The sequence below is a fragment of the Bos mutus genome, chromosome 20 (genome assembly GCF_027580195.1).
Source record: "Bos mutus isolate GX-2022 chromosome 20, NWIPB_WYAK_1.1, whole genome shotgun sequence".
In the NCBI taxonomy this organism is placed as follows: Eukaryota; Metazoa; Chordata; class Mammalia; order Artiodactyla; family Bovidae; genus Bos; species Bos mutus.
In genome coordinates, this window is record NC_091636.1 from 30,543,884 (window position 1) to 30,563,101 (window position 19,218).

Genomic DNA, 19,218 nt, shown 5'->3' on the forward strand with positions numbered 1-19,218 from the left:
CTACTGCTTAACAGAAGTCCTCTTCTGGATGGAAACACGGAGTCACTTTCTAGTCAGTTCTGAGCATCTTGCCTCGCTACTGTTCTCAGACTCCCTGCTCTCTCTCCTGTTTCCGTGTCTATTGTCCCTCCATGCAGAAGGATGTCCCCTTTTCCAGAGCACACTGCTCTTCTGTCCATCCCCTGGATGGTCTCCTTTGCCCTAACTTTGTGTGCCCTCCAAACTTGGTTCTCAGGCACTCGTTCTTTTCTCTTTATTGTTTCTAAGTATAGTCACCCATATTTTATTCTAAAATATGGTATTTAGACCTGTTCTTCCCAGATGAACATCGTTATACCTCACTTGCTACTTCCATATTTCCAGTTGCCTAGGGAGGCTGAGCCCCCATGTAACTTGTGGCCCTGCTTGAGAATTATGGCAGAGCTACCGTATAAAACAATACTGTCCCCATTGCATCCCATCTGTGGGCTTCGTCTAGAGATTTTCTTGTCTCCCAGACCAAGGTGTCTGAAACCGACCTCACAGTCCACCTGCAGAAGGCTGTTCTTCCTGCTGGGTTTGTGATGCCAGCTAGAAACTTGGGCATGTTAGTCTTAGCTCCTCCTCTTTCTGTCCTCCTAGTCCATGCGGTCCCTCTTCCATTTCCTTTCTCATGGTTCCTGCTCTGGTGGCTTCTCATCAGCGCTTCTGGGCTCTTGAGAGCAAACTGTGCTCGCTTCCCCTCTCTCCAGTTGCTTTCGCGGTTTATCGTGGGCACTCTCGCCACCTTCGTCTTAATGAAGTGCTGCTTCCATCCACTCATGTGCACTTGAGGACTTCTGTGTTTTTCTGTTTGATTGGACTAAGCTGAGGTTCTTCAGATGTGTATTCGGTTCTGCCTGTGAATATTACTATATCTAATCTTGAAAACACAATATGATATAAAACAAATAATATAAATATTCAAAATCTTGTGGTGTCTGTATTCTTCTTTATTAAAGCCTGAGTTGCTAGTTTTCCACAAATATTTCTATAAAATTCTCCTTGTTTATAAATAGACTTCACTACTTACATTTTGATGTTACATGATTTGATGCACAGAAGTTTACTAATCACAGCTTCACTGCAAATTTAGCTTTCATAAACTTAAAATTACCCTAAGGCAGTTAAATGCCTTTTATAAGAATTTTACATTGTCTAAAATTGATATTCTCTTGACTTTCTTTTTGTTTGTATTCCTCTTAACTATTTCTGTGTTGTTAATTTGAGGTGTGTGTCTTTAATTTAGCTATAGGTAATTATAATGTAACTGAGAGAACTTGCTTTATATTAAGCATTTTTTCCTTATTTACATTTAATTTTACAACGTCCACTATCTTTCATGGTTCTTTGCTGTTTTCCTTGATGTCTGGTTTAGACCATATAGTGTTGGCTTTTATCTTCTCCAGGTATTTGGCAAGGTAGACTTTTTTAATATTTACTGATAATAAGTATTAATAAGGAGCTGTGGAAGGCTTATAACTTAATACTCTTATTTCTCTTATAGTTACTCTTTCCCCACCCCAGCCTCTATGAGTATACTGAATTAATTATTGTCATTTTTATAATGTGTTTCATCTTTTAGGAATAATTTTATGTTTCAGTAATAATTAGCTATTTGTATTCAGTTCTGTGTCTCTACTTATGGTAACTTTGAAGATGCGGTACTCTGGTTTGGTGTCAGTGCTCACTTTTGCTGTATTTTTCCTTCAGTAAAAACTCCTAATTTCGATTCTATTTTTAATAGGCAGTAGGATTTCAGATAATTTTTTTCCCAAGAAGTTTATTGGAATAACCTGTTTTCTGAAATCTTGTGTATCTAAGGTGATATCTTTGTTTCACACAGTAGCCAGTTTTATCTGGCTAGATAAATTCTTCAACCAAACCTTTTCCTCTGCAGATTTACCAATACTGGTCCCTTATACCTAGGCAGTTAGTATTATACTGAGAACTTTTAACTTCTTTAAGAGGACTTTTAATTTTTTAATCATACAGATATTGTTAGAATGTGTCTATTAGAATAGGTGCCATTTAATGGTTTTTTCCTAGAAAACAGTAAGACTTTTTTATTTGCCTTTTTTGGGTTCTTTTTAAGCCTTATAAAAGTTTTTGTCAGTTGTAGCTGTCAGTTGTCACTTCTGGTCTCATCTTTTTGATTTCTTCCTTGGAGAAATGTGATCTGTTATCTGGCATCTTTGTATGAAATCTTTTGTTTGATAATTATATGCTGCATTTTCTCCACGTTCTGGAGAGAATCTTTCAAGTTTAATTTCATAGTACTGCTTTGATGCTTTGTCACATCGATTCTTCTCAATTTAGCTTAAGTTCCACTCTTGCTCTTTTTCTTCCTTGAAGAGCTTTCTTGTCCCACAAAGTTCCGTTTGCCTCTCATCCTGTTGGCCTGTGGTCAAATCCTGTATTCCCTACATGACCTTTGGTCTGTTTTGTGTATCTCAGGGAGGGCACATATCTGCATTTTTCTTCTTTTTTCTGGATTTTGGAATATTCAGTGGCTCCCTCTTGCTGTGAATTTTCAGTATAACTTGGTTTGGTGGTCTCTCCTAGCTTCTCGTTTTTCCTGTCTCATTCTCTTGTTCTGGGGTGAGGAGGAAGTATCCCATTTCAGTGATTGCCTGCAGGGCCAGTTCGTGGACAGCTTGGCTTCTGCTCATTGGCCACTGAGGTGTTGACTAGATGCCTCGGAAGACCTGCAGGGGGAGGAAGAGTGTGGGCTGAGTGTCCTGCTCAGTTCTCAAGGGGCCGCAGCTGCTGTCCAGTGTGGCTTAGACGGAATTCAGTGAGAACGTCTCCCCTTCCAGAAGGATTTGTCTCGTGGAGTTTCTGATAAACCACAGGCTCCTCCGTCTGTACACAGCGTGTAGGGGTGGGGGTGGATGGGATGAGGGCGTCTCGGTGGGCCAGGTGGAGTGGGAGGGGGGAGAGGGCAGGAAGACATCAGTCTGGCAGCAAGCTGTCCCCATGCAGGGAGGTCTCTGAGCCTAGCCTGTGGGCAGGAGAAGTGTTCCCTTCCGCCTTTCAGTGAGGTGAGGCCACATTGTTTCATGAAATAAAACGTAGGCAAGCTGCTAACTGTTCTCTTTAATTTGGTTTCCTCTGATTAGTAGGAATTCTCTCAGAGCCCGACAGTGCATTTTTTTTTCTAGGATTGTAGTGCGTTTTCCTTTCTTTCCGTCCTGATAGGCATTTCCCTCAGTGTGTGAGTGGGCAGTTGCCAGATGTAAGAGGTCCCTGATGAGTAAAGGGTGTGGAGAACTGCATGAGTTCTCAGGCAGAAACGGAAGTGTGTGTCACGCGTAGTTTCAGCTGACGTAATCAGTAAGACCCTGTGCAGAAGGGGGAAAATATCTCCAAGGAAATTAAAATATTAACAGTGTGTTCTGCTCCAGTGGTGGGACAAGAATGTGGTTTAAACATGTTTTCTTTCCTTTTTAAATTTTCTAAGTAGTTTTAATGTTTACGTGTTATCTTTATTGTTGTTGTTCAGTCACTAAGTCATGTCTGACTCTTTGTGATCCCATGGACTACAGCACACCAGGCTTCCCTGTCCTTTGCCATCTCCTGGAGCTCGCTCAAACTCATGTCCATTGAGTCGGTGATGCCATCCAACCATCTCATCCTCTGTCGCCCCCTTCTCCTCCTGCTCTCAGTCTTTCCCAGCATCAGGGTCTTTTCCAGTGAGTTGGCTCTTTATATCAGGTGGCCAAAGTATTGGAGCTTCACCTTCAGTATCAGTCCTTCCAGTGAATATTCAGGGTTGATTTTCTTTAGGATTGACTGGTTTGATCTCCTTGATCTCCAAGGATTGTTACTTTTATAATGATCCTTAAAGGCATGATGTAGCCTTATGCATTTCACTTTGCAGATTAATTTAAGTAAGATGGACACTTTTCTCTCTTCTCCAGACTGTAATGGAAACGTACATAAAGTCTGTAAAGATGCTGCCCCTCCGTGTACCAAGGTAACGTGTCAGCCCGTGTGGATACTACATGCTTGTGTGTAGCTCGCTGCTTCAATGTTATCTGTTTATATTTTTAGATCTACTATTACTGTCTCAATTTATTTTTAAAATGGTCATTGTAATGATAACACATGCTCAAAGTGTATACTTATTCACTTAACTATGCACTTGTAGAAATAGAGGGAACGTTCTGTTTTTATTACATGATATGGGTGGGTTAGACTTTCTGTCAGGACCTACTTGGTTTACCATTGCAAACCTTGTGAGTATGGAAATGAAGTTTAGAGCACTAACTCTCAAATACCAGCCCACATCAGAGTTGCCTGGAGGGCTTGTTAAAACACAGATTTCTGGGCCCCTCTCCCAGAATTCCTGATGCAGGAGGTCTGGGGGGGTTCTGAGAATGTGCCTCTCTGACGTGTCCCCAGGTGACGCTACTGGTCCTCAGACCACGCTGTGAGGTGTGCCGGACCAAACACTGAGGAGCGTTCGCAGTATCTGGGGGTGGGCTTGAGCAGATGGAGGGGTTTATCGTCACGGTCCTTTGTCTCCCACTGGAAACCCAGGCCAGGAGTGCATGTGAGTGAGCACGAGGCCCCTTCAGAGGGAAGTGTGCGGTCTCCAACCCTGTGTTATTTGAAACACATGTTTTGTCGGGTCACAAAGTCGAGGGTAACATTTCAGTGCTCAAGGTCGCCGTGTCCTGTAGCTGGGAGGAATAGCCTGGAACAGAAAGAACAAGTAGGAAGGAGATAGCGCTGCCGTGACTCCTCTCTGAGCCTGGGTTGGAATAGGAGCTGGAGATTTGCGGTCCCCTCAGGCTTTTACCAAAGCCGGGCTCTTGCTGAGACCTGTTCTGGAGGCACACCTCCCTTACAACAAGTACATCTCATTGTCATAACACTTTTCTCTTGGTTGCGTTTTATGTCTTTTGCTTTGAATTCCTCTTTGTGTGAAATAAAAGAACATGAAAATGGCAAAGATAAGAAGCCTGTTCTGTTTAACTGTGGACGTTCTTGTAGTCGAGTGGTGCTTTGATCTTTCTTTTTGTGTTTCTCATGTTCTTTACAGAAATTCCAAGAGAAATATAATAAGAACAAACCACAGACCATCCTTGGAAGTAAGTAATATGAAAAACGACAAGAACTTTTCTCCATTTCATACATACCACACGTTCCCCGTCTCTTTCAGTTCTCCGATTGGCCCAGTAATTCCTCCTTTCATGGCATATGCTGGGCATGTTTTCTTGTTTAGTCACTAAGTTGTGTTCGACTCTCTTGTGACCCCATGGACTGTAGCCTGCTAGGATCCTCTGTCCATGGGATTTTCCAGGCAACAATACTGGAGTAGGTTGCCATTTCCTTCTCCAGGGCATCTTCCCAACCCAGGGATTGAACTTGAGTCTCCTGCCCTGGCAGGTAGGTTCTTTATTCTGAGCCACCAGGGAAGCCTCATGCTGGGCAAAATTGGCATCATTTTTCTTGACAAAGAAAGCAAGAATGGCAGAAGCTCTGGCAACGTAGTAGCCTTTGTGCTACATGTGCTTTATGATCCTTTAGATTAGGGAAGGCTGAATGGAGGTCGTATTATGATGTTGCCTCAATTTTAAGATGCACATTAGTGTAATAGGCACTATTGATAACAGCCTCTTGGGGGAAAGATAAACACCATATTGAAGTGAAGTGAAAGTTGCTCAGTTGCATCTGACTCTTTGCAACCCCACGTCCATGGAATTCTCCAAGCCAGAATATTGGAGTGGGTAGCCGTTCCCTTCTCCAGGGGATCTTCCCAACCCAGGGACTGAACCCAGGTCTCCCACATTGCAGGCAGATTCTCTATCAGCTGAGCCACCAGGGAAGCCCAAGAAAACTGGAGTAGGTAGCCTGTCTCTTTTCCAGTGGATCTTCCTAACCCAGAAACTGAACCAGGGCCTCCTGCCTTGCAGGTGGATTCTTTCCCAGCTGAGCTACCAGGGAAGCCCGATCACTACATTAAATGTACATAATTTTATGTTTTCCTAGCAACAGCACATATTTATCTTGACCAATACAGAAGATATGCTTCTTAAGAATCACAAGATTAGGATAAAGTCCTCAAATTGAGAATCTATAGATTCTTATCAGTCTCTGTTATTCATTATCAGAGCAACCTGGTACCTTTTAGTAGCCAGCCTGAGGCTGTGATTGCATCAGCTCCATTAGAATGACAGTTGAAATTTCAGGGTAGACCTGTGTTTTGTTTGCATGTGGTTAAACTCAGTGATTCTGTTTTTTCTTGAATTATACATGGTTGAAATTGAAGTAATTGTCAGCCTTTGACAGTCTTTACATTGCATGCAAGAACCAGACAGACCATTGTCCTGCGTTTGAAAATCCTTTGATTTGACGTGAGAGATCTCACAGTTTCTTCTGCTTCACATATTACATAGCTTGCCCTGTGGCGGGCACTTTACGTTTGTGGTCACTTTTCACTTCAGTGCTGCAACAGTGTGATCCGTGTTTTAGAAGCCATTTGAATCAGGGTTGTTAGGGGAGTATGCAAATTGATGGCAACGTGTGACTGCATGTGATGTTACCCAAGGGAAAATTAGTGCAGGCAAGTGTGACATTGGTCACACCCCTGCTTCTTCACCAGAAGTCCCTTTGACCTCAGCTGGAAGACACTCCTCAAATTCGTAAGGTGAAACATGAAAATAACTAAAAAGCATTTTAGACTTGATAGAATACCATCTGTTCCTTCTCTTGACTTAGGAGTCGTGAGAATAAAATTAAATCATACACGTGTAGAATCCTTTGTAATGTCTTAGGTTTCCATATAAGTCTTTTTCCCCCTTTACTTGAGAAAGGCATGTGCTAAGCGATCATACAGGATTGAAATATTTTCGGAGAGTCACTTTTAATACACATCAAATGCAAATGTTTAGATGCCCATCCCATTTTAAACTGACCAGAAAGGTACTGAAGCATCGTTTCATTTTTTGATAAGTGAGAGAGAAGAGCCCCGCTTGGCTTGCAGGTTTCATCTGCCTGCCATTCTTACAGCGTAAAGAACAGACTCCCCAGCATCATTCCAAGCCACTGATGTGCTCTGTGTGTGTGTGTGCTTGTTTATATACGCAGTGCGCATTCTCGTGACAGTGCTAATAGCACCTTGTATCTGTTTACAGCTGGCTCTGAGGAGTGCAGCAGGATTTTATGGGCAAGCTGCCCCCGTGTTTCCCCATTCCATCTTCTGGTTTGTTTGTGGAATCCCAGCTGCCCCCAGTTTCTCCACGTGGGTATGCTGAAGCAGGCCTGAAGCCTGGTTCCAGGAGGGTGTGAGCTGGAAGGGACGTTTCCAGCAGGTGTTGGGATGTGGCCAGGAAACTGGTTTCAAGGCTGGGCTTGCAACACGTTAGAAGCCGCCGTTGGAGTGTTCAGCTTTCTGGCTTTTAAGTGACGACCTTTACTCGTTGCCCTCTTTGGAAACATCATGAAGTGTCCGTTCTGATTTCCAGATTCTTCGTTTCGAGACGTCCCATCGCCTGGGCTCTCTCTGCACCCTTCCTCCTCCATGCCTATCGGGTTGCCAACCGGGAGGAAGGAGATGGCAGGGCAAGTGCATCCCTTGTCCAGAAGTGTCCCAGGCACCACCTTGGAAAGGTAAGGCTTGCTGTGGTGTGACGCCTTGCGTTCTCAGCGTGGCAGCCTGGGCTGACTGTCCTCCCTGCCCCTCCAGCTTCAGGAGGCCGGGGGCATCCTTGGAGTCCGAGAATGATGGCAGCACCTGGAGAAGCAGGTCTCACTCTGACGAGCTGTTCCAGCCCATGGGCTCGTCCCCCTCCACGGACTCCTTCTTAACGGAAGGTGAGGAGAAGATGCCTTTGTGCTGACATGGGTTTCTGTGAGCATTTGCTGAAAGGGATGTTTTCCGAAGGACATAAGATGGAAGCATTTTTCTTTTATTCTGTTTAAGAGAGTTCTGTTTCATGGTGTCTCTTTGGTGCAGGTTCTTCTGATAAAAACAATGAACACTGAGCCCCAGAAGAGACTCCCAGATAGTAGCCAAGGGAACATGATGTATTTTTTAAAGGGACATACTCTCCAAAGAATGTCATAAACATCATGAAGAGAAAGATGTTCTTTAAAATTTTTTTACAGCTGTTGATGAATTGGAATAGGATCATACTTTATATATATATTTCAGTTACTTAAGACTGGACTTGTCTGGATCTCTAAGATATTTATCCCCTTGTGTTGCCTCCTACTTCTGGGGGAATAAAAGCATTTTTTAAAAACATGTTTGTGGAGAGGACAATCTGGGGAATTGCTTGCTGTATCCAAGCTGTATTAATAGGCAGAGGAAAACCCAATGAAAGGAGAGGAGTGGTGAGAGAAAGGGGTAGACTCTTCCCCATACATCTGCTTATTCTAAGTCCATTGTCATCACGTTTGTACTTCTCTGAGCTGGATTCTCTCTGAGGGGTGCTGTTCGGACAAGTAGAATTTAGTTTTCCTGAAGGGGGTATGTGTGTGTTGTCAGATTCTCTCAGAAAAATCTGTACTCACATGTGACTCACAGCCTCGTACCCTGCTTCATGTTTATATTGAGGATAGCAAGGCAAGTGAAGAGCAAACCAAGTGGACACGTACAAGATTCAGTGTTGAGCGAACAGTGCAGAGTAACGTGGGGCGAAAAATCAGTGAGTTCAAGGCTGTGTGAGCACGTGTGGACTCTGCGGATGACCAAAAATAAAACTCAAATAGAACAAGCCAAACAAATGAAAGAATCTTTTTTTTTTTTTTTTTGCGTATACACACAGAAGCTGTTAATACCTGATTCTGCTTTGCTTTTCATGCGTAATCTGGACCATTTCACTAGTTTGGTTTCAGTTGTTTCAATTCTGTATCGCAGTATTTTGGCTTCGTTGTTTCTATGTTCATAGCGGGTTTCTTTAGGGTGATGAATCTATAAACGTAGGCACTTGAGAAGGTCTGTTTGTGTTACACGTGTTCACCCACTTTAGCTTTTCTTTTCTTAATGGATGTTAGATGTCGTGGATTCTTCTCTGTGGAGTGACCTCAGCGGCGATGCCCAGGAGTTTGAAGCGGAATCTTGGAGTCTGGTGGTGGACCCTTCATTTTGTAGTCTGCAGGAGAAGGATGTCATCCAAAGACAGGATGTCATTTTTGGTAAGCATTACAATCATGGTCTCTGGGTTGCAGCGGTGTGGTGCAGAGGCAAGACCATGGATTCAAGCTGGAGTTCAAATTCTGGTTCTACCATTTCCTGGTCACTTAGTCTCAGATATAATAATAACTCACCTGAAACTCAGTTTTTCCTTTTGTAAAATGGGGATAATGAGGCTCAGGATCAAAATGTTGTGAGGCTTGAAGGAGGCCTTGTACATGCTTGGTACAAAGCAGATTTGATTTCTTCTACCCTTTTCAAGTTGAATTAGGCCTGATCTCTACTCGTTTGCCTCTTCTGTTGTAAGAATCACAGAGAATGTTCGCATTTTTAAGGTGGGTAGTCAAGGCTGCTGCATTTACGGCCTTGTAGTTTGCCTGCACACACCAGGGACGGTCACTCACGAGATGCAGTGGGACCGACAGCACCTGGACTGGTATCACGTGTGATTGTGGGTGGCAGTGTTGAGGATGGGGTTCAGTTGTGGGAGGTTTTACGATTTCATGCTACCTGGGGTGAAGGCAGTCTGAATTAGGGAAGGTTAGATGATAGAGTTGTTAGGAAAAAATGAAGCTTAAAAATTTTTCAAGTATAAAGTAGATGTTGGAAAGTGGTTCCAAGAAGGCACCTTAACTTTAAATATGAGCCTAGCCCTTAGTTTTCACTAATCCTGTGTGTGCAAAGCACTACAAAGTCCGGTGGTGACTAGGGCCCCTTCTCCCCTGTGTGAGATGGTTATGCAGGTCAGATGAGCCGATGTGTGTGCATGCTGTGAAATCAGTCTAAAGCTGTGTAGGAGGGAATTTCTTTGGAAAGGGTGGTTCTGTCCCCTTTAGTATTTCCCATGCAGTTTGTTATATTGTAATTTTCTTCTTTTATTTCTTGATTTCATATATTATTAAAAATAGTCTAACCCATTTGGGGTGAATTATAATGTAGTGTGGTTCAGAGCATGGGCCTTTGGGCCAGAAGGTCTTATGTTTCAGGGAAAATCGTTTACCCTCTTTTCTTCATTGGCTTTTAAAGATAAGAAAATCATTCGTATATTTGGGATCATAATGGATTAATGGATTAAATGAAGTGACATGGTAGATACTTAGTACAGAGTAGGTGTTAAAAATGTGGTAGGATACAATAATAACAATAAATTAGTGGGTAGAGAGTTTTGTTTATGATAAAATAATAAACAAAGCCACATTTTGATTTGTTTCCCCTCCATGGCTGATATTTTGTATTCTTTTTTAAAACCTGTATGTGGGTTTGGAAATACTCGTTAGTCTAGAACCGACACTTCTGATGCTCTTGGTAATGGTGAATTATTGTTTTCTCTCATGGTGTATTTTTAAAATTGATATATCACAAAAATTGAGATCTAAAGTTCACCCCTTTACAGTGTACAAATCTATATTATAGTATATTTGTAATGTTTTAGTATATTTATAAAGTTGTGCAACCATCCACCACTGTCTAATTCCAGAGCAGTTCCATACTCCAGAGAGAAACGCTGTGCCCAGTAGCAGGCATTCCCCTGGGCCCCCTCCCACAGCACCTGGAAACCACTCATTATTTTCTGTCCCTATGAATTTGTCTATTCTGGACATATGGTGTGTATTATGCAATATTTAGGTTTGGGGCCTGGCAGCTTTCACTTAGCATACTGTTTTCAAGGTCCATCCATGCTATGATATAATTCAGCACTCTGCTCCTTTTTGTGGTTGAGTGATAGTTCATTGTACAGATATACCACACTTTGTTCTTCCAGTCATGACTTGAGGGTTGTTTTGGGTTGTTTCCAGTTTGGGGGTCACATGGTAACTTTATGTTGAGCCTTTTGAAGAACTGTTTTCCAAAGCATCGATAACATTTTACATTCACACCAGTGATGTATGAGGGTTTTGATTTCTCCATGTCCTTACCAAGGCTTCTTTATTGTTCATCCTTTAAATCACAATTATTGTAGTATATATAATGTGGGGTCTCATGGTAGTTTTGATTTTATGTTTCCTTGATGGCTAATGTTGTTGCTTGTCTTTTCATTTGCTCATTGGCTGTTAGTATATCTCTTTAGAGAAATATCTATTCAAATCTTTTGCCTATTTTGAACTGTTGTGTTTTTTGTTGTTGAGTTATAAGAGTTCTTTATAAATTCTGGACTCGGGTCCCTTATCAAATACATGATTTGCAAATATTTTCTCCTGTTACGTGGATTGTTGTTTTCACTTTCTTGATGATGTCCCTTGATCATAACACATTGGTTTCTCTTGGAGAAAGTAGAACTTTGGAGACAGATCCAGTAATGGAAAGGACCTACTGTTGTATGCATTGAGGAACTTTATTGTATTTAATTCAATGTAATTCACCAAGCTAATTGTGCTCCTCAGTTCAGTTCAGTTCAGTCACTCAGTTGTGTCCGACTCTTTGCGACCTCATGGACTGCAGCATGCCAGGCCTCCCTGTCCATCACCAGCTCTTGGAATTTACTCAAACTTATGTCCATTGAGTCAGTGATGCCATCCAACCATCTCATCCTGTCGTCCCCTTCTCCTCCCGCCTTCAATCTTTCCCAGCATCAGGATCTTTTCAAATTTTGCTCCTACTCAATGCAAAAAAAAAAGAAAAGAGGTAAACTAAGTTATATTTTATGGAGTATTCAGGACAAAATAAAACCTGGTTCCCAACTGAAGGTACCTAAAGATGTTAGCTGGTTATATTATGAAAGTTTGATACATTGGATTCTGTATATATTGGACTTAACTTTTACATATCCTCTTATAATATCTGGGAAGAAGAGAATAATTTTGAGCTTACATTAAAGATTTAGTCAGTGCTGATTTAATAGTAGAAGAGTATTGTTATTCTTAAACCTTTCCTCTTTTATTTATATAACATATAGTGTTTAGCTATAAATTTAGGTCGATAGGGATACTTTTGAAAAAAACTGAGGTCTGACCGACAAATGACATTATGTTAGTTTCATGATAACTTAATGGTATTTGTATATATATTGCAAAACGATCAGCACAGTAAATCTAGTTAACCTTCAGGGATACTTGTTTTAAAGCTTGTTTCTGCTCACCTGTTCCAGAGCTAATGCAGACAGAACTGCATCACATCCAGACCCTGTTCATCATGTCTGAGATCTTCAGGAAAGGGATGAAAGAGGAGCTGCAGCTGGACCACAGCACTGTGGACAAAATCTTCCCCTGTCTGGACGAGTTACTTGAAATCCACAAGCATTTCTTCTGTAGTATGAAGGAGCGAAGGCAGGAATCCTGTGTTGGCAATGACAGGAATTTCATCATCGGCCGAATTGGAGACATTCTAGTACAACAGGTGAGAAAGGTTTGAAAGTCTTAAAATCTCAAAGCTTAAAGGTACAGGCTCTCTAGTGTTCAAAGCCTGCAGGGAACTGAAATTGATTTCATTACGATTATTGACAGTTGGTTTTCTTTTGTTTGATGCTGGTATGTGAGACCGATATCTGAAAGCTTTTAACAGCCAGTGAATGGCTCTTCTGTGTTGCAGGATGCCTGGCTCATCCATCTGTCTATCACTGTCTCCAGAAGGAGGCGCAGCCACAGATGAATTCCTTATGAAAATTCACTTCTTTTTTTTAATATAAATTTATTTATTTTAATTGGAGGTTACTATTGTATTGGTTTATTTGTATTGTATTTATTTATTTTGTTTATTTATTGTGTTGTATTTATTTATTTTAATTGGAGGTTACAATATTGTATTGGTTTTGCCATACATCAACATGAATCTACCACGGGTGTACATGTGTTCCCCATCCTGAACCCCCTCCCTCCTCCCTCCCCGTACCATCCCTTTGGGTTGTCTCAGTGTACCAGCCCCGAGCATCCTGTCTCATGCATCAAACCTGGACTGGCGATTCATTTCATATATGATATTATACATGTTTCAGTGCCATTCTCCCAAATCATCCCACCCTCTCCCTCTCCCACAGAGTCCAAAAGACTGTTCTATATATCTGTGTCTCTTTTGCTGTCTTGCATATAGGGTTATCGTTACCATCTTTCGAAATTCCATATATATGCATTAGTATATTGTATTGGTGTTTTTCTTTCTGGCTTACTTCACTCTGTATAATAGGCTCCAGTTTCATCCACCTCATTAGAACTGATTCAAATGTATTTTTTTTTTTTTTTTTAATTTTATTTTATTTTTAAGCTTTACAATATTGTATTAGTTTTGCCAAATATCGAAATGAATCCGCCACAGGTATACCTGTGTTCCCCATCCTGAACCCTCCTCCCTCCTCCCTCCCCATATCCTCCCTCTGGGTCGTCCCAGTGCACCAGCCCCAAGCTTCCAGTATCATGCATTGAACCTGGACTGGTGACTCGTTTCATACATGATATTATACATGTTTCAATGCCATTCTCCCAAATCTCCCCACCCTCTCCCTCTCCCACAGAGTCCATAAGACTGATCTATACATCAGTGTCTCTTTTGCTGTCTCATACACAGGGTTATTGTTACCATCTTTCTAAATTTCATATATATGCGTTAGTATACTGTATTGGTGTTTTTCTTTCTGGCTTACTTCACTCTGTATAATAGGTTCCAGTTTCATCCACCTCATTAGAACTGATTCAAATGTATTCTTTTTAATGGCTGAGTAATACTCCATTGTGTATATGTACCACAGCTTTCTTATCCATTCCTCTGCTGATGGGCATCTAGGTTGCTTCCATGTCCTGGCTATTATAAACAGTGCTGTGATGAACATTGGGGTACATGTATCTCTTTCCCTTCTGGTTTCCTCAGTGTGTATGCCCAGCAGTGGGATTGCTGGATCATAAGGCAGTTCTATTTCCAGTTTTTTAAGGAATCTCCACACTGTTCTCCATAGTGGCTGTACTAGTTTGCATTCCCACCAACAGTGTAAGAGGGTTCCCTTTTCTCCACACCCTCTCCAGCATTTATTGCTTGTAGACTTTTGGATCGCAGCCATTCTGACTGGCGTGAAATGGTACCTCATAGTGGTTTTGATGTGCATTTCTCTGATAATGAGTGATGTTGAGCATCTTTTCATGTGTTTGTTAGCCATCTGTATGTCTTCTTTGGAGAAATGTCTATTTAGTTCTTTGGCCCATTTTTTGATTGGGTCATTTATTTTTCTGGAGTTGAGCTGTAGGAGTTGCTTGTATATTTTTGAGATTAGTTGTTTGTCCGTTGCTTCATTTGCTATTATTTTCTCCCATTCTGAAGGATGCCTTTTCACCTTGCTAATGGTTTCCTTTGTTGTGCAGAATCTTTTAAGTTTAATAAGGTCCCATTTGTTTATTTTTGCTTTTATTTCCAATATTCTGGGAGGTGGGTCATAGAGGATCCTGCTGTGATGTATGTCGGAGAGTGTTTTGCCTATGTTCTCCTCTAGGAGGTCTATAGTTTCTGGTCTTACATTTAGATCTTTAATCCATTTTGAGTTTATTTTTGTGTATGGTGTTTGAAAGTGTTCTAGTTTCATTCTTTTACAAGTGGTTGACCAGTTTTCCCAGCACCACTTGTTAAAGAGATTGTCTTTAATCCATCAAATGTATTCTTTTTAATGGCTGAGTAATACTCCATTGTGTATATGTACCACAGCTTTCTTATCCATTTATCTGCTGATGGACATCTAGGTTGCTTCCATGTCCTGGCTATTATAAACAGTGCTGCGATGAACATTGGGGTACACGTGTCTCTTTCAATTCTGGTTTTCTCGGTGTGTATGCCCAGCAGTGGGATTGCTGGGTCATAAGGCAGTTCTATTTCCAGTTTTTTAAGGAATCTCCACACTGTTCTCCATAGTGGTTGTACTAGTTTGCATTCCTACCAACAGTGTAAGAGGGTTCCCTTTTCTTGATGTGATGAGCTGTCTAAAAACATGCCTCCCCCATTGGCCCTTGATGGTCTCATCAGTAGTTGCAAAATAAGCACTGCCTAATTTTAGGAGTGAGGCAGATCTTATCACGAGAGCCCTGGAGTTCATGCCTGAGAGATAAGCAAGTTTCATTAGAAGGAGGCACTTTTTAGGTGCTTGGGATGTTTGAGGCATCAATGAGAATAGGCTGTGCCACTCATCTGTAAAAAAATAATGTATTGTTGACAATTTGTATTGGCCCCATCTCTCTGAAAGAAGCTGTCCATTTAAAACATGCTAATGCGTGCATGCGTTCTCAGTCGTATATAACTCTTTGTGACCCTATGGACTGTAGCCCGCCAGGCTCCTCTGTCCGTGGAATTTTCCAGGCAAGAATACTGCAGTGGGTTGCCATTTCCTCTTCCAGGGAACCTTTTCCACCCAGGGATCAAACCTGCATCTCCTCTGCCTCCTGCATTGCAGGTAGATTCTTTACTGCTGAGCCACTGGGGAAGCCCCAGAACATGCTAATGCAGAAATTAAATAACATGCATCCAGCAGCCTTAAAATGGCTGGGACTTTTAAGGTACTTATATTACCTCACCCCATGGACTGCAGCCTACCAGGCTCCTCCGTCCATGGGGTTTTCCAGGCAAGAGTACTGGAGTGGGTCGCCATTGCCTTCTCCAAATCTTCACTATACAGTGAGGTAAATATTATTTTCCCTAAAACTGAAGTATGGAGAAGTAATGACTTTCCCAAGTTCACACATCTTGTTAAATGGCATAGTTGGGGTTTGAGTTAAGAATATGTTATTTTGAGATACCATGGGAACATGCTGGGCAAGCTTGCTACCATCACTAGTCTTTTAAGTCCCAGTAAGGTAGGGAGTCTCATCTGTTTGGTTACTACTCTATTTCAATACCTAGAACAGTGCTGGGTACTATAAATATTTATAGAATGAATGGGCCTGCAGTGCAGGAGACCCGGGTTCAATTCCTGGGTCGGGAAGATCCCCTGGAGAAGGAAATGGCAGCCCACTCCAGTATTCTTGCCTGGACAATCCCATGGACAGAGGAGCCTGGCAGGCTACGGCCCATGGGGTTGCAAGAGTCGGATACAATTTAGCAACGAAACCACCACCGCAAACACACCAGGTATTCACTCCAGGGCTATATTTTGTAGTTGCTTAAAGCTTTTTGAGGAAGGGCATGGATATCTCTCACTAGTTACTTTAGTTTGGCTTTCTCTAAGTAGATGCCAAAATGTCACGTTCAGAATTTAATTTTATATCAGTTTCGCCCTGTCACAGACACCAAAGGAGTTTAGTTGTTGGTCTATAGACTAAACATTTAAATATACTTGAATACAAATATTTGTAATACACAAAAAAAAAAAAAATCCTGACAATTGCCCCAGATCTTTTCCCTCATGTCTCACTGTGTAAAAATCCACACTAGTGTTAAGTTCCTAATCAAAGTGCTTAATGTTTTGCATCTTATCTTTAAAGTCCTTGACCTGTTCTGTCGTCATAATTCACCCCAAACATATACAGTGCCAGATTAAGAGACAATAAAGTACTTTGCAAGACAGTTTGAATTAAAATGTCTAATTGTGTCTTTGTGAACTTGAATCTGAGGGCTTCCAAAAATGAAGTGCAAAATTATTTTATCATTTGAAAGTATTTCCATCTATCTTTCTTCCTTTGATACAATCATGACTTTTAATTCTAATCACTTAAAATAGTTTTTTGTTCTTTCATCGCTTTCATAGTTGACAGAAGTTTCACATTTCTACCAGTTTTTAATTTAATTTGTGTGGAAATTGAGGACAAGGTTTGGGAAGCTGACTGTTAGCACAGGGTAAAGCCTGGCAGTCTTTGGGATAAAGCACACACTTCTCCAACTGGGGGGAAATCCTTGGTATTCAGAGAAAGGATTAAGTCTGCTTTTGTGTTCCTGTTCGCGGACACGCTTAGTCGGTGTGGCGGGCTTCCTTCCAGTTCTGTGTAAATAAAATTGTCTCCTGAACAATATAGAAGCAAAGTCCTCAGCCAGCGGCTGTGGGAGTGGCTCTGTGGGAACAGAGGGCCAGCAAGCTGCTGAAGGGCGTGTGAGCGGGTCTGGGGAAATCCCACATTCCAGTCTTAGGCTCCAGACCTCAGGAGGCTGACTGGAATGTGATGGTAATTTAGTCAGTGGGAACTTGTGTTGGTGAGGAATTCTGAACATGTGGAGCATGGTGGGTATATAGCAATGGTTTTCCAATTTCAGGTACATAGACGTCTCTTAAAGCTTAAGAATGAGATATCCTATGTACCCACTCCCTACCTAGAGTGTTGTTTGATAGCACTGGGTCTGGGGTTTGGCATTTTAAAATTATTTCCCACCAATAATAATCTCATTATGTATCGGCTGAGGTGCTGATAGAGATACAACAAAATTACAGAACGTTGCTGTCATCATGAAGATTCCTCCTCTGGCCACTTTATAGCCGCACTTCCTTCTCTCCTGTCTCCAACTGCTGGCCATCACTAATCTGTTCTCTGTCATTTCAATCATGACATATGTGTCATATATACGTTGTACAGATTATATACACTGTATGTCCCTTTTGGATTGACTGCTTTTCACTCAGCACAATTCTCTCCATCATTCAGATGGCTGTGTGTGTCAGTTGTATGCTGTGGTGTGGATATGCCACAGTTTCTTTAATCGTTCACTTATTCAAGAGCACCTGGTTATTGCTGGTGTGCTCAGTTGCTCAGTCGCGTCCAACTGTTTGTGACCCTGGGGACTGTAGCCCACCAGGCTCCTCTGTCCATGGGATTTCCCAGGCAAGAATACTGGAGTGGCTTGCCATTTCCTCCTCCAGAGGATCTTCTTGATCCAGAGATTGAACCCACGTCTCCTGCATTGGCCAGCAGATTCTTTACAACTGAACCTTCTGGGAATCCATGCACACGTGAGCACATGAGCAGTCACATGCAGATTTGTATGCATATTTAAAGTATCATTTCTCTGGGATCAGTGCCTGGGAGTACAGTTTGTGGGTTGTATGGTTGGTAGTTGCATGTTTAATTTTATAAGAAACTGCCAACTGTTTCTCAGAGTGGATGTAACATTTTACATTCCTATCAACAGTGTACTGGTAAGCCAGTTTCACCACGCCCTCACCAGCATTTGGAATCGTCACTGTATTTTATTTAACTATTCTGAGCGGTGTGTAGTAGTGTCTCGTTGCGGTTTAAATCACATGTCCCCAGTGGCTTATGATACTGGACGTCTGTCACGTGCTTACTGGCGTGTATGTGCATGTCCTCTCCGGTGAAATGTCTGTCCTTGTCTTTTGCCCATTTTCTACTTGGGTTGTTTTCTTACTGTTGAATATTGTTATTTTTTATCTATTCCAGAGACTAACCTTCAGGCAGATGGGTAGTTTGTGAATATTTTCTCTAAATCTGTAACTTCTGTAATTTTGGTAAAGTTCAATATGTCAGGTTTCAGGCTCTTGGTTTCAAGTCTAAGAACTCTTTATCTAGCATGAGATTCCAAAGATTTTCTCCTATGTGTCTTTTTCTAGTTTTACATTTTTAAGTTTTATAGGTTTATGTTTTACATGTAAGGCTGTGATCCATTTGGAGTTAATTTTTGTATAAAATACGAGACTTTGGTCAAGAATCTTTTTTATTTTCATCTGTGGATGTTCATCTGCTGTAATATTGTCTGTTGAACGGGGCTGTCCATCTTCCAATAAATTGCTTTGCTCTCTGTCCAAATCTGTTGGGTGTTTTGGGTTCCTATTTTGTTCCGTTGATGTGTGTGTATCATTCCATAGTGATAGTTATGACCGTATATGGTAAATCTTGTTACGTAATAATAGATCTAATAGTAAGTTCTATAATAAATCTTGATATTGAGTAGACAGCTCTTTCACTTTATTATTTTTCAAGATTTTTTAAGCTATTTTGGTTCCTTTATCTTTGGTATAAATTCTAGAATAATCTTGTCTAGATCTCTAAAAACTTACTAGGTTTATTAAGAATTGCATTAAACCTTTTGAGGAGAAGTGACATTTTTAGTGTATTGAATCTTCTAATCTATGAACGTGGTGTTTATTTAAATCTTCTTTGATTTCTTTTGTCAGCATTGTGTAGTTTTTAGCACACAAGGTCTCTGTA

The 19,218-nt window shown here is 41.4% G+C and overlaps 1 protein-coding gene across 8 annotated transcripts in view; it reads left to right on the forward strand.

Moving 5' to 3' along the window:
* Positions 1 to 19,218, forward strand: part of ARHGEF28 (Rho guanine nucleotide exchange factor 28) — a 345,798-nt gene that overhangs the window by 259,453 nt on the left and 67,127 nt on the right. For 7 of the 8 annotated variants that reach the window (XM_070357593.1, XM_070357587.1, XM_070357589.1 and 4 more), the window contains 6 exons: positions 3,942 to 3,997; positions 5,069 to 5,117; positions 7,494 to 7,638; positions 7,715 to 7,842; positions 9,028 to 9,168; positions 12,252 to 12,499. In XM_070357593.1, coding sequence (XP_070213694.1) covers positions 3,942 to 3,997; positions 5,069 to 5,117; positions 7,494 to 7,638; positions 7,715 to 7,842; positions 9,028 to 9,168; positions 12,252 to 12,499 — 767 coding nt within the window. The remainder of the gene's footprint in view (positions 1 to 3,941; positions 3,998 to 5,068; positions 5,118 to 7,493; positions 7,639 to 7,714; positions 7,843 to 9,027; positions 9,169 to 12,251; positions 12,500 to 19,218) is intronic. The other variant, XM_070357588.1, reaches the window with a different exon arrangement.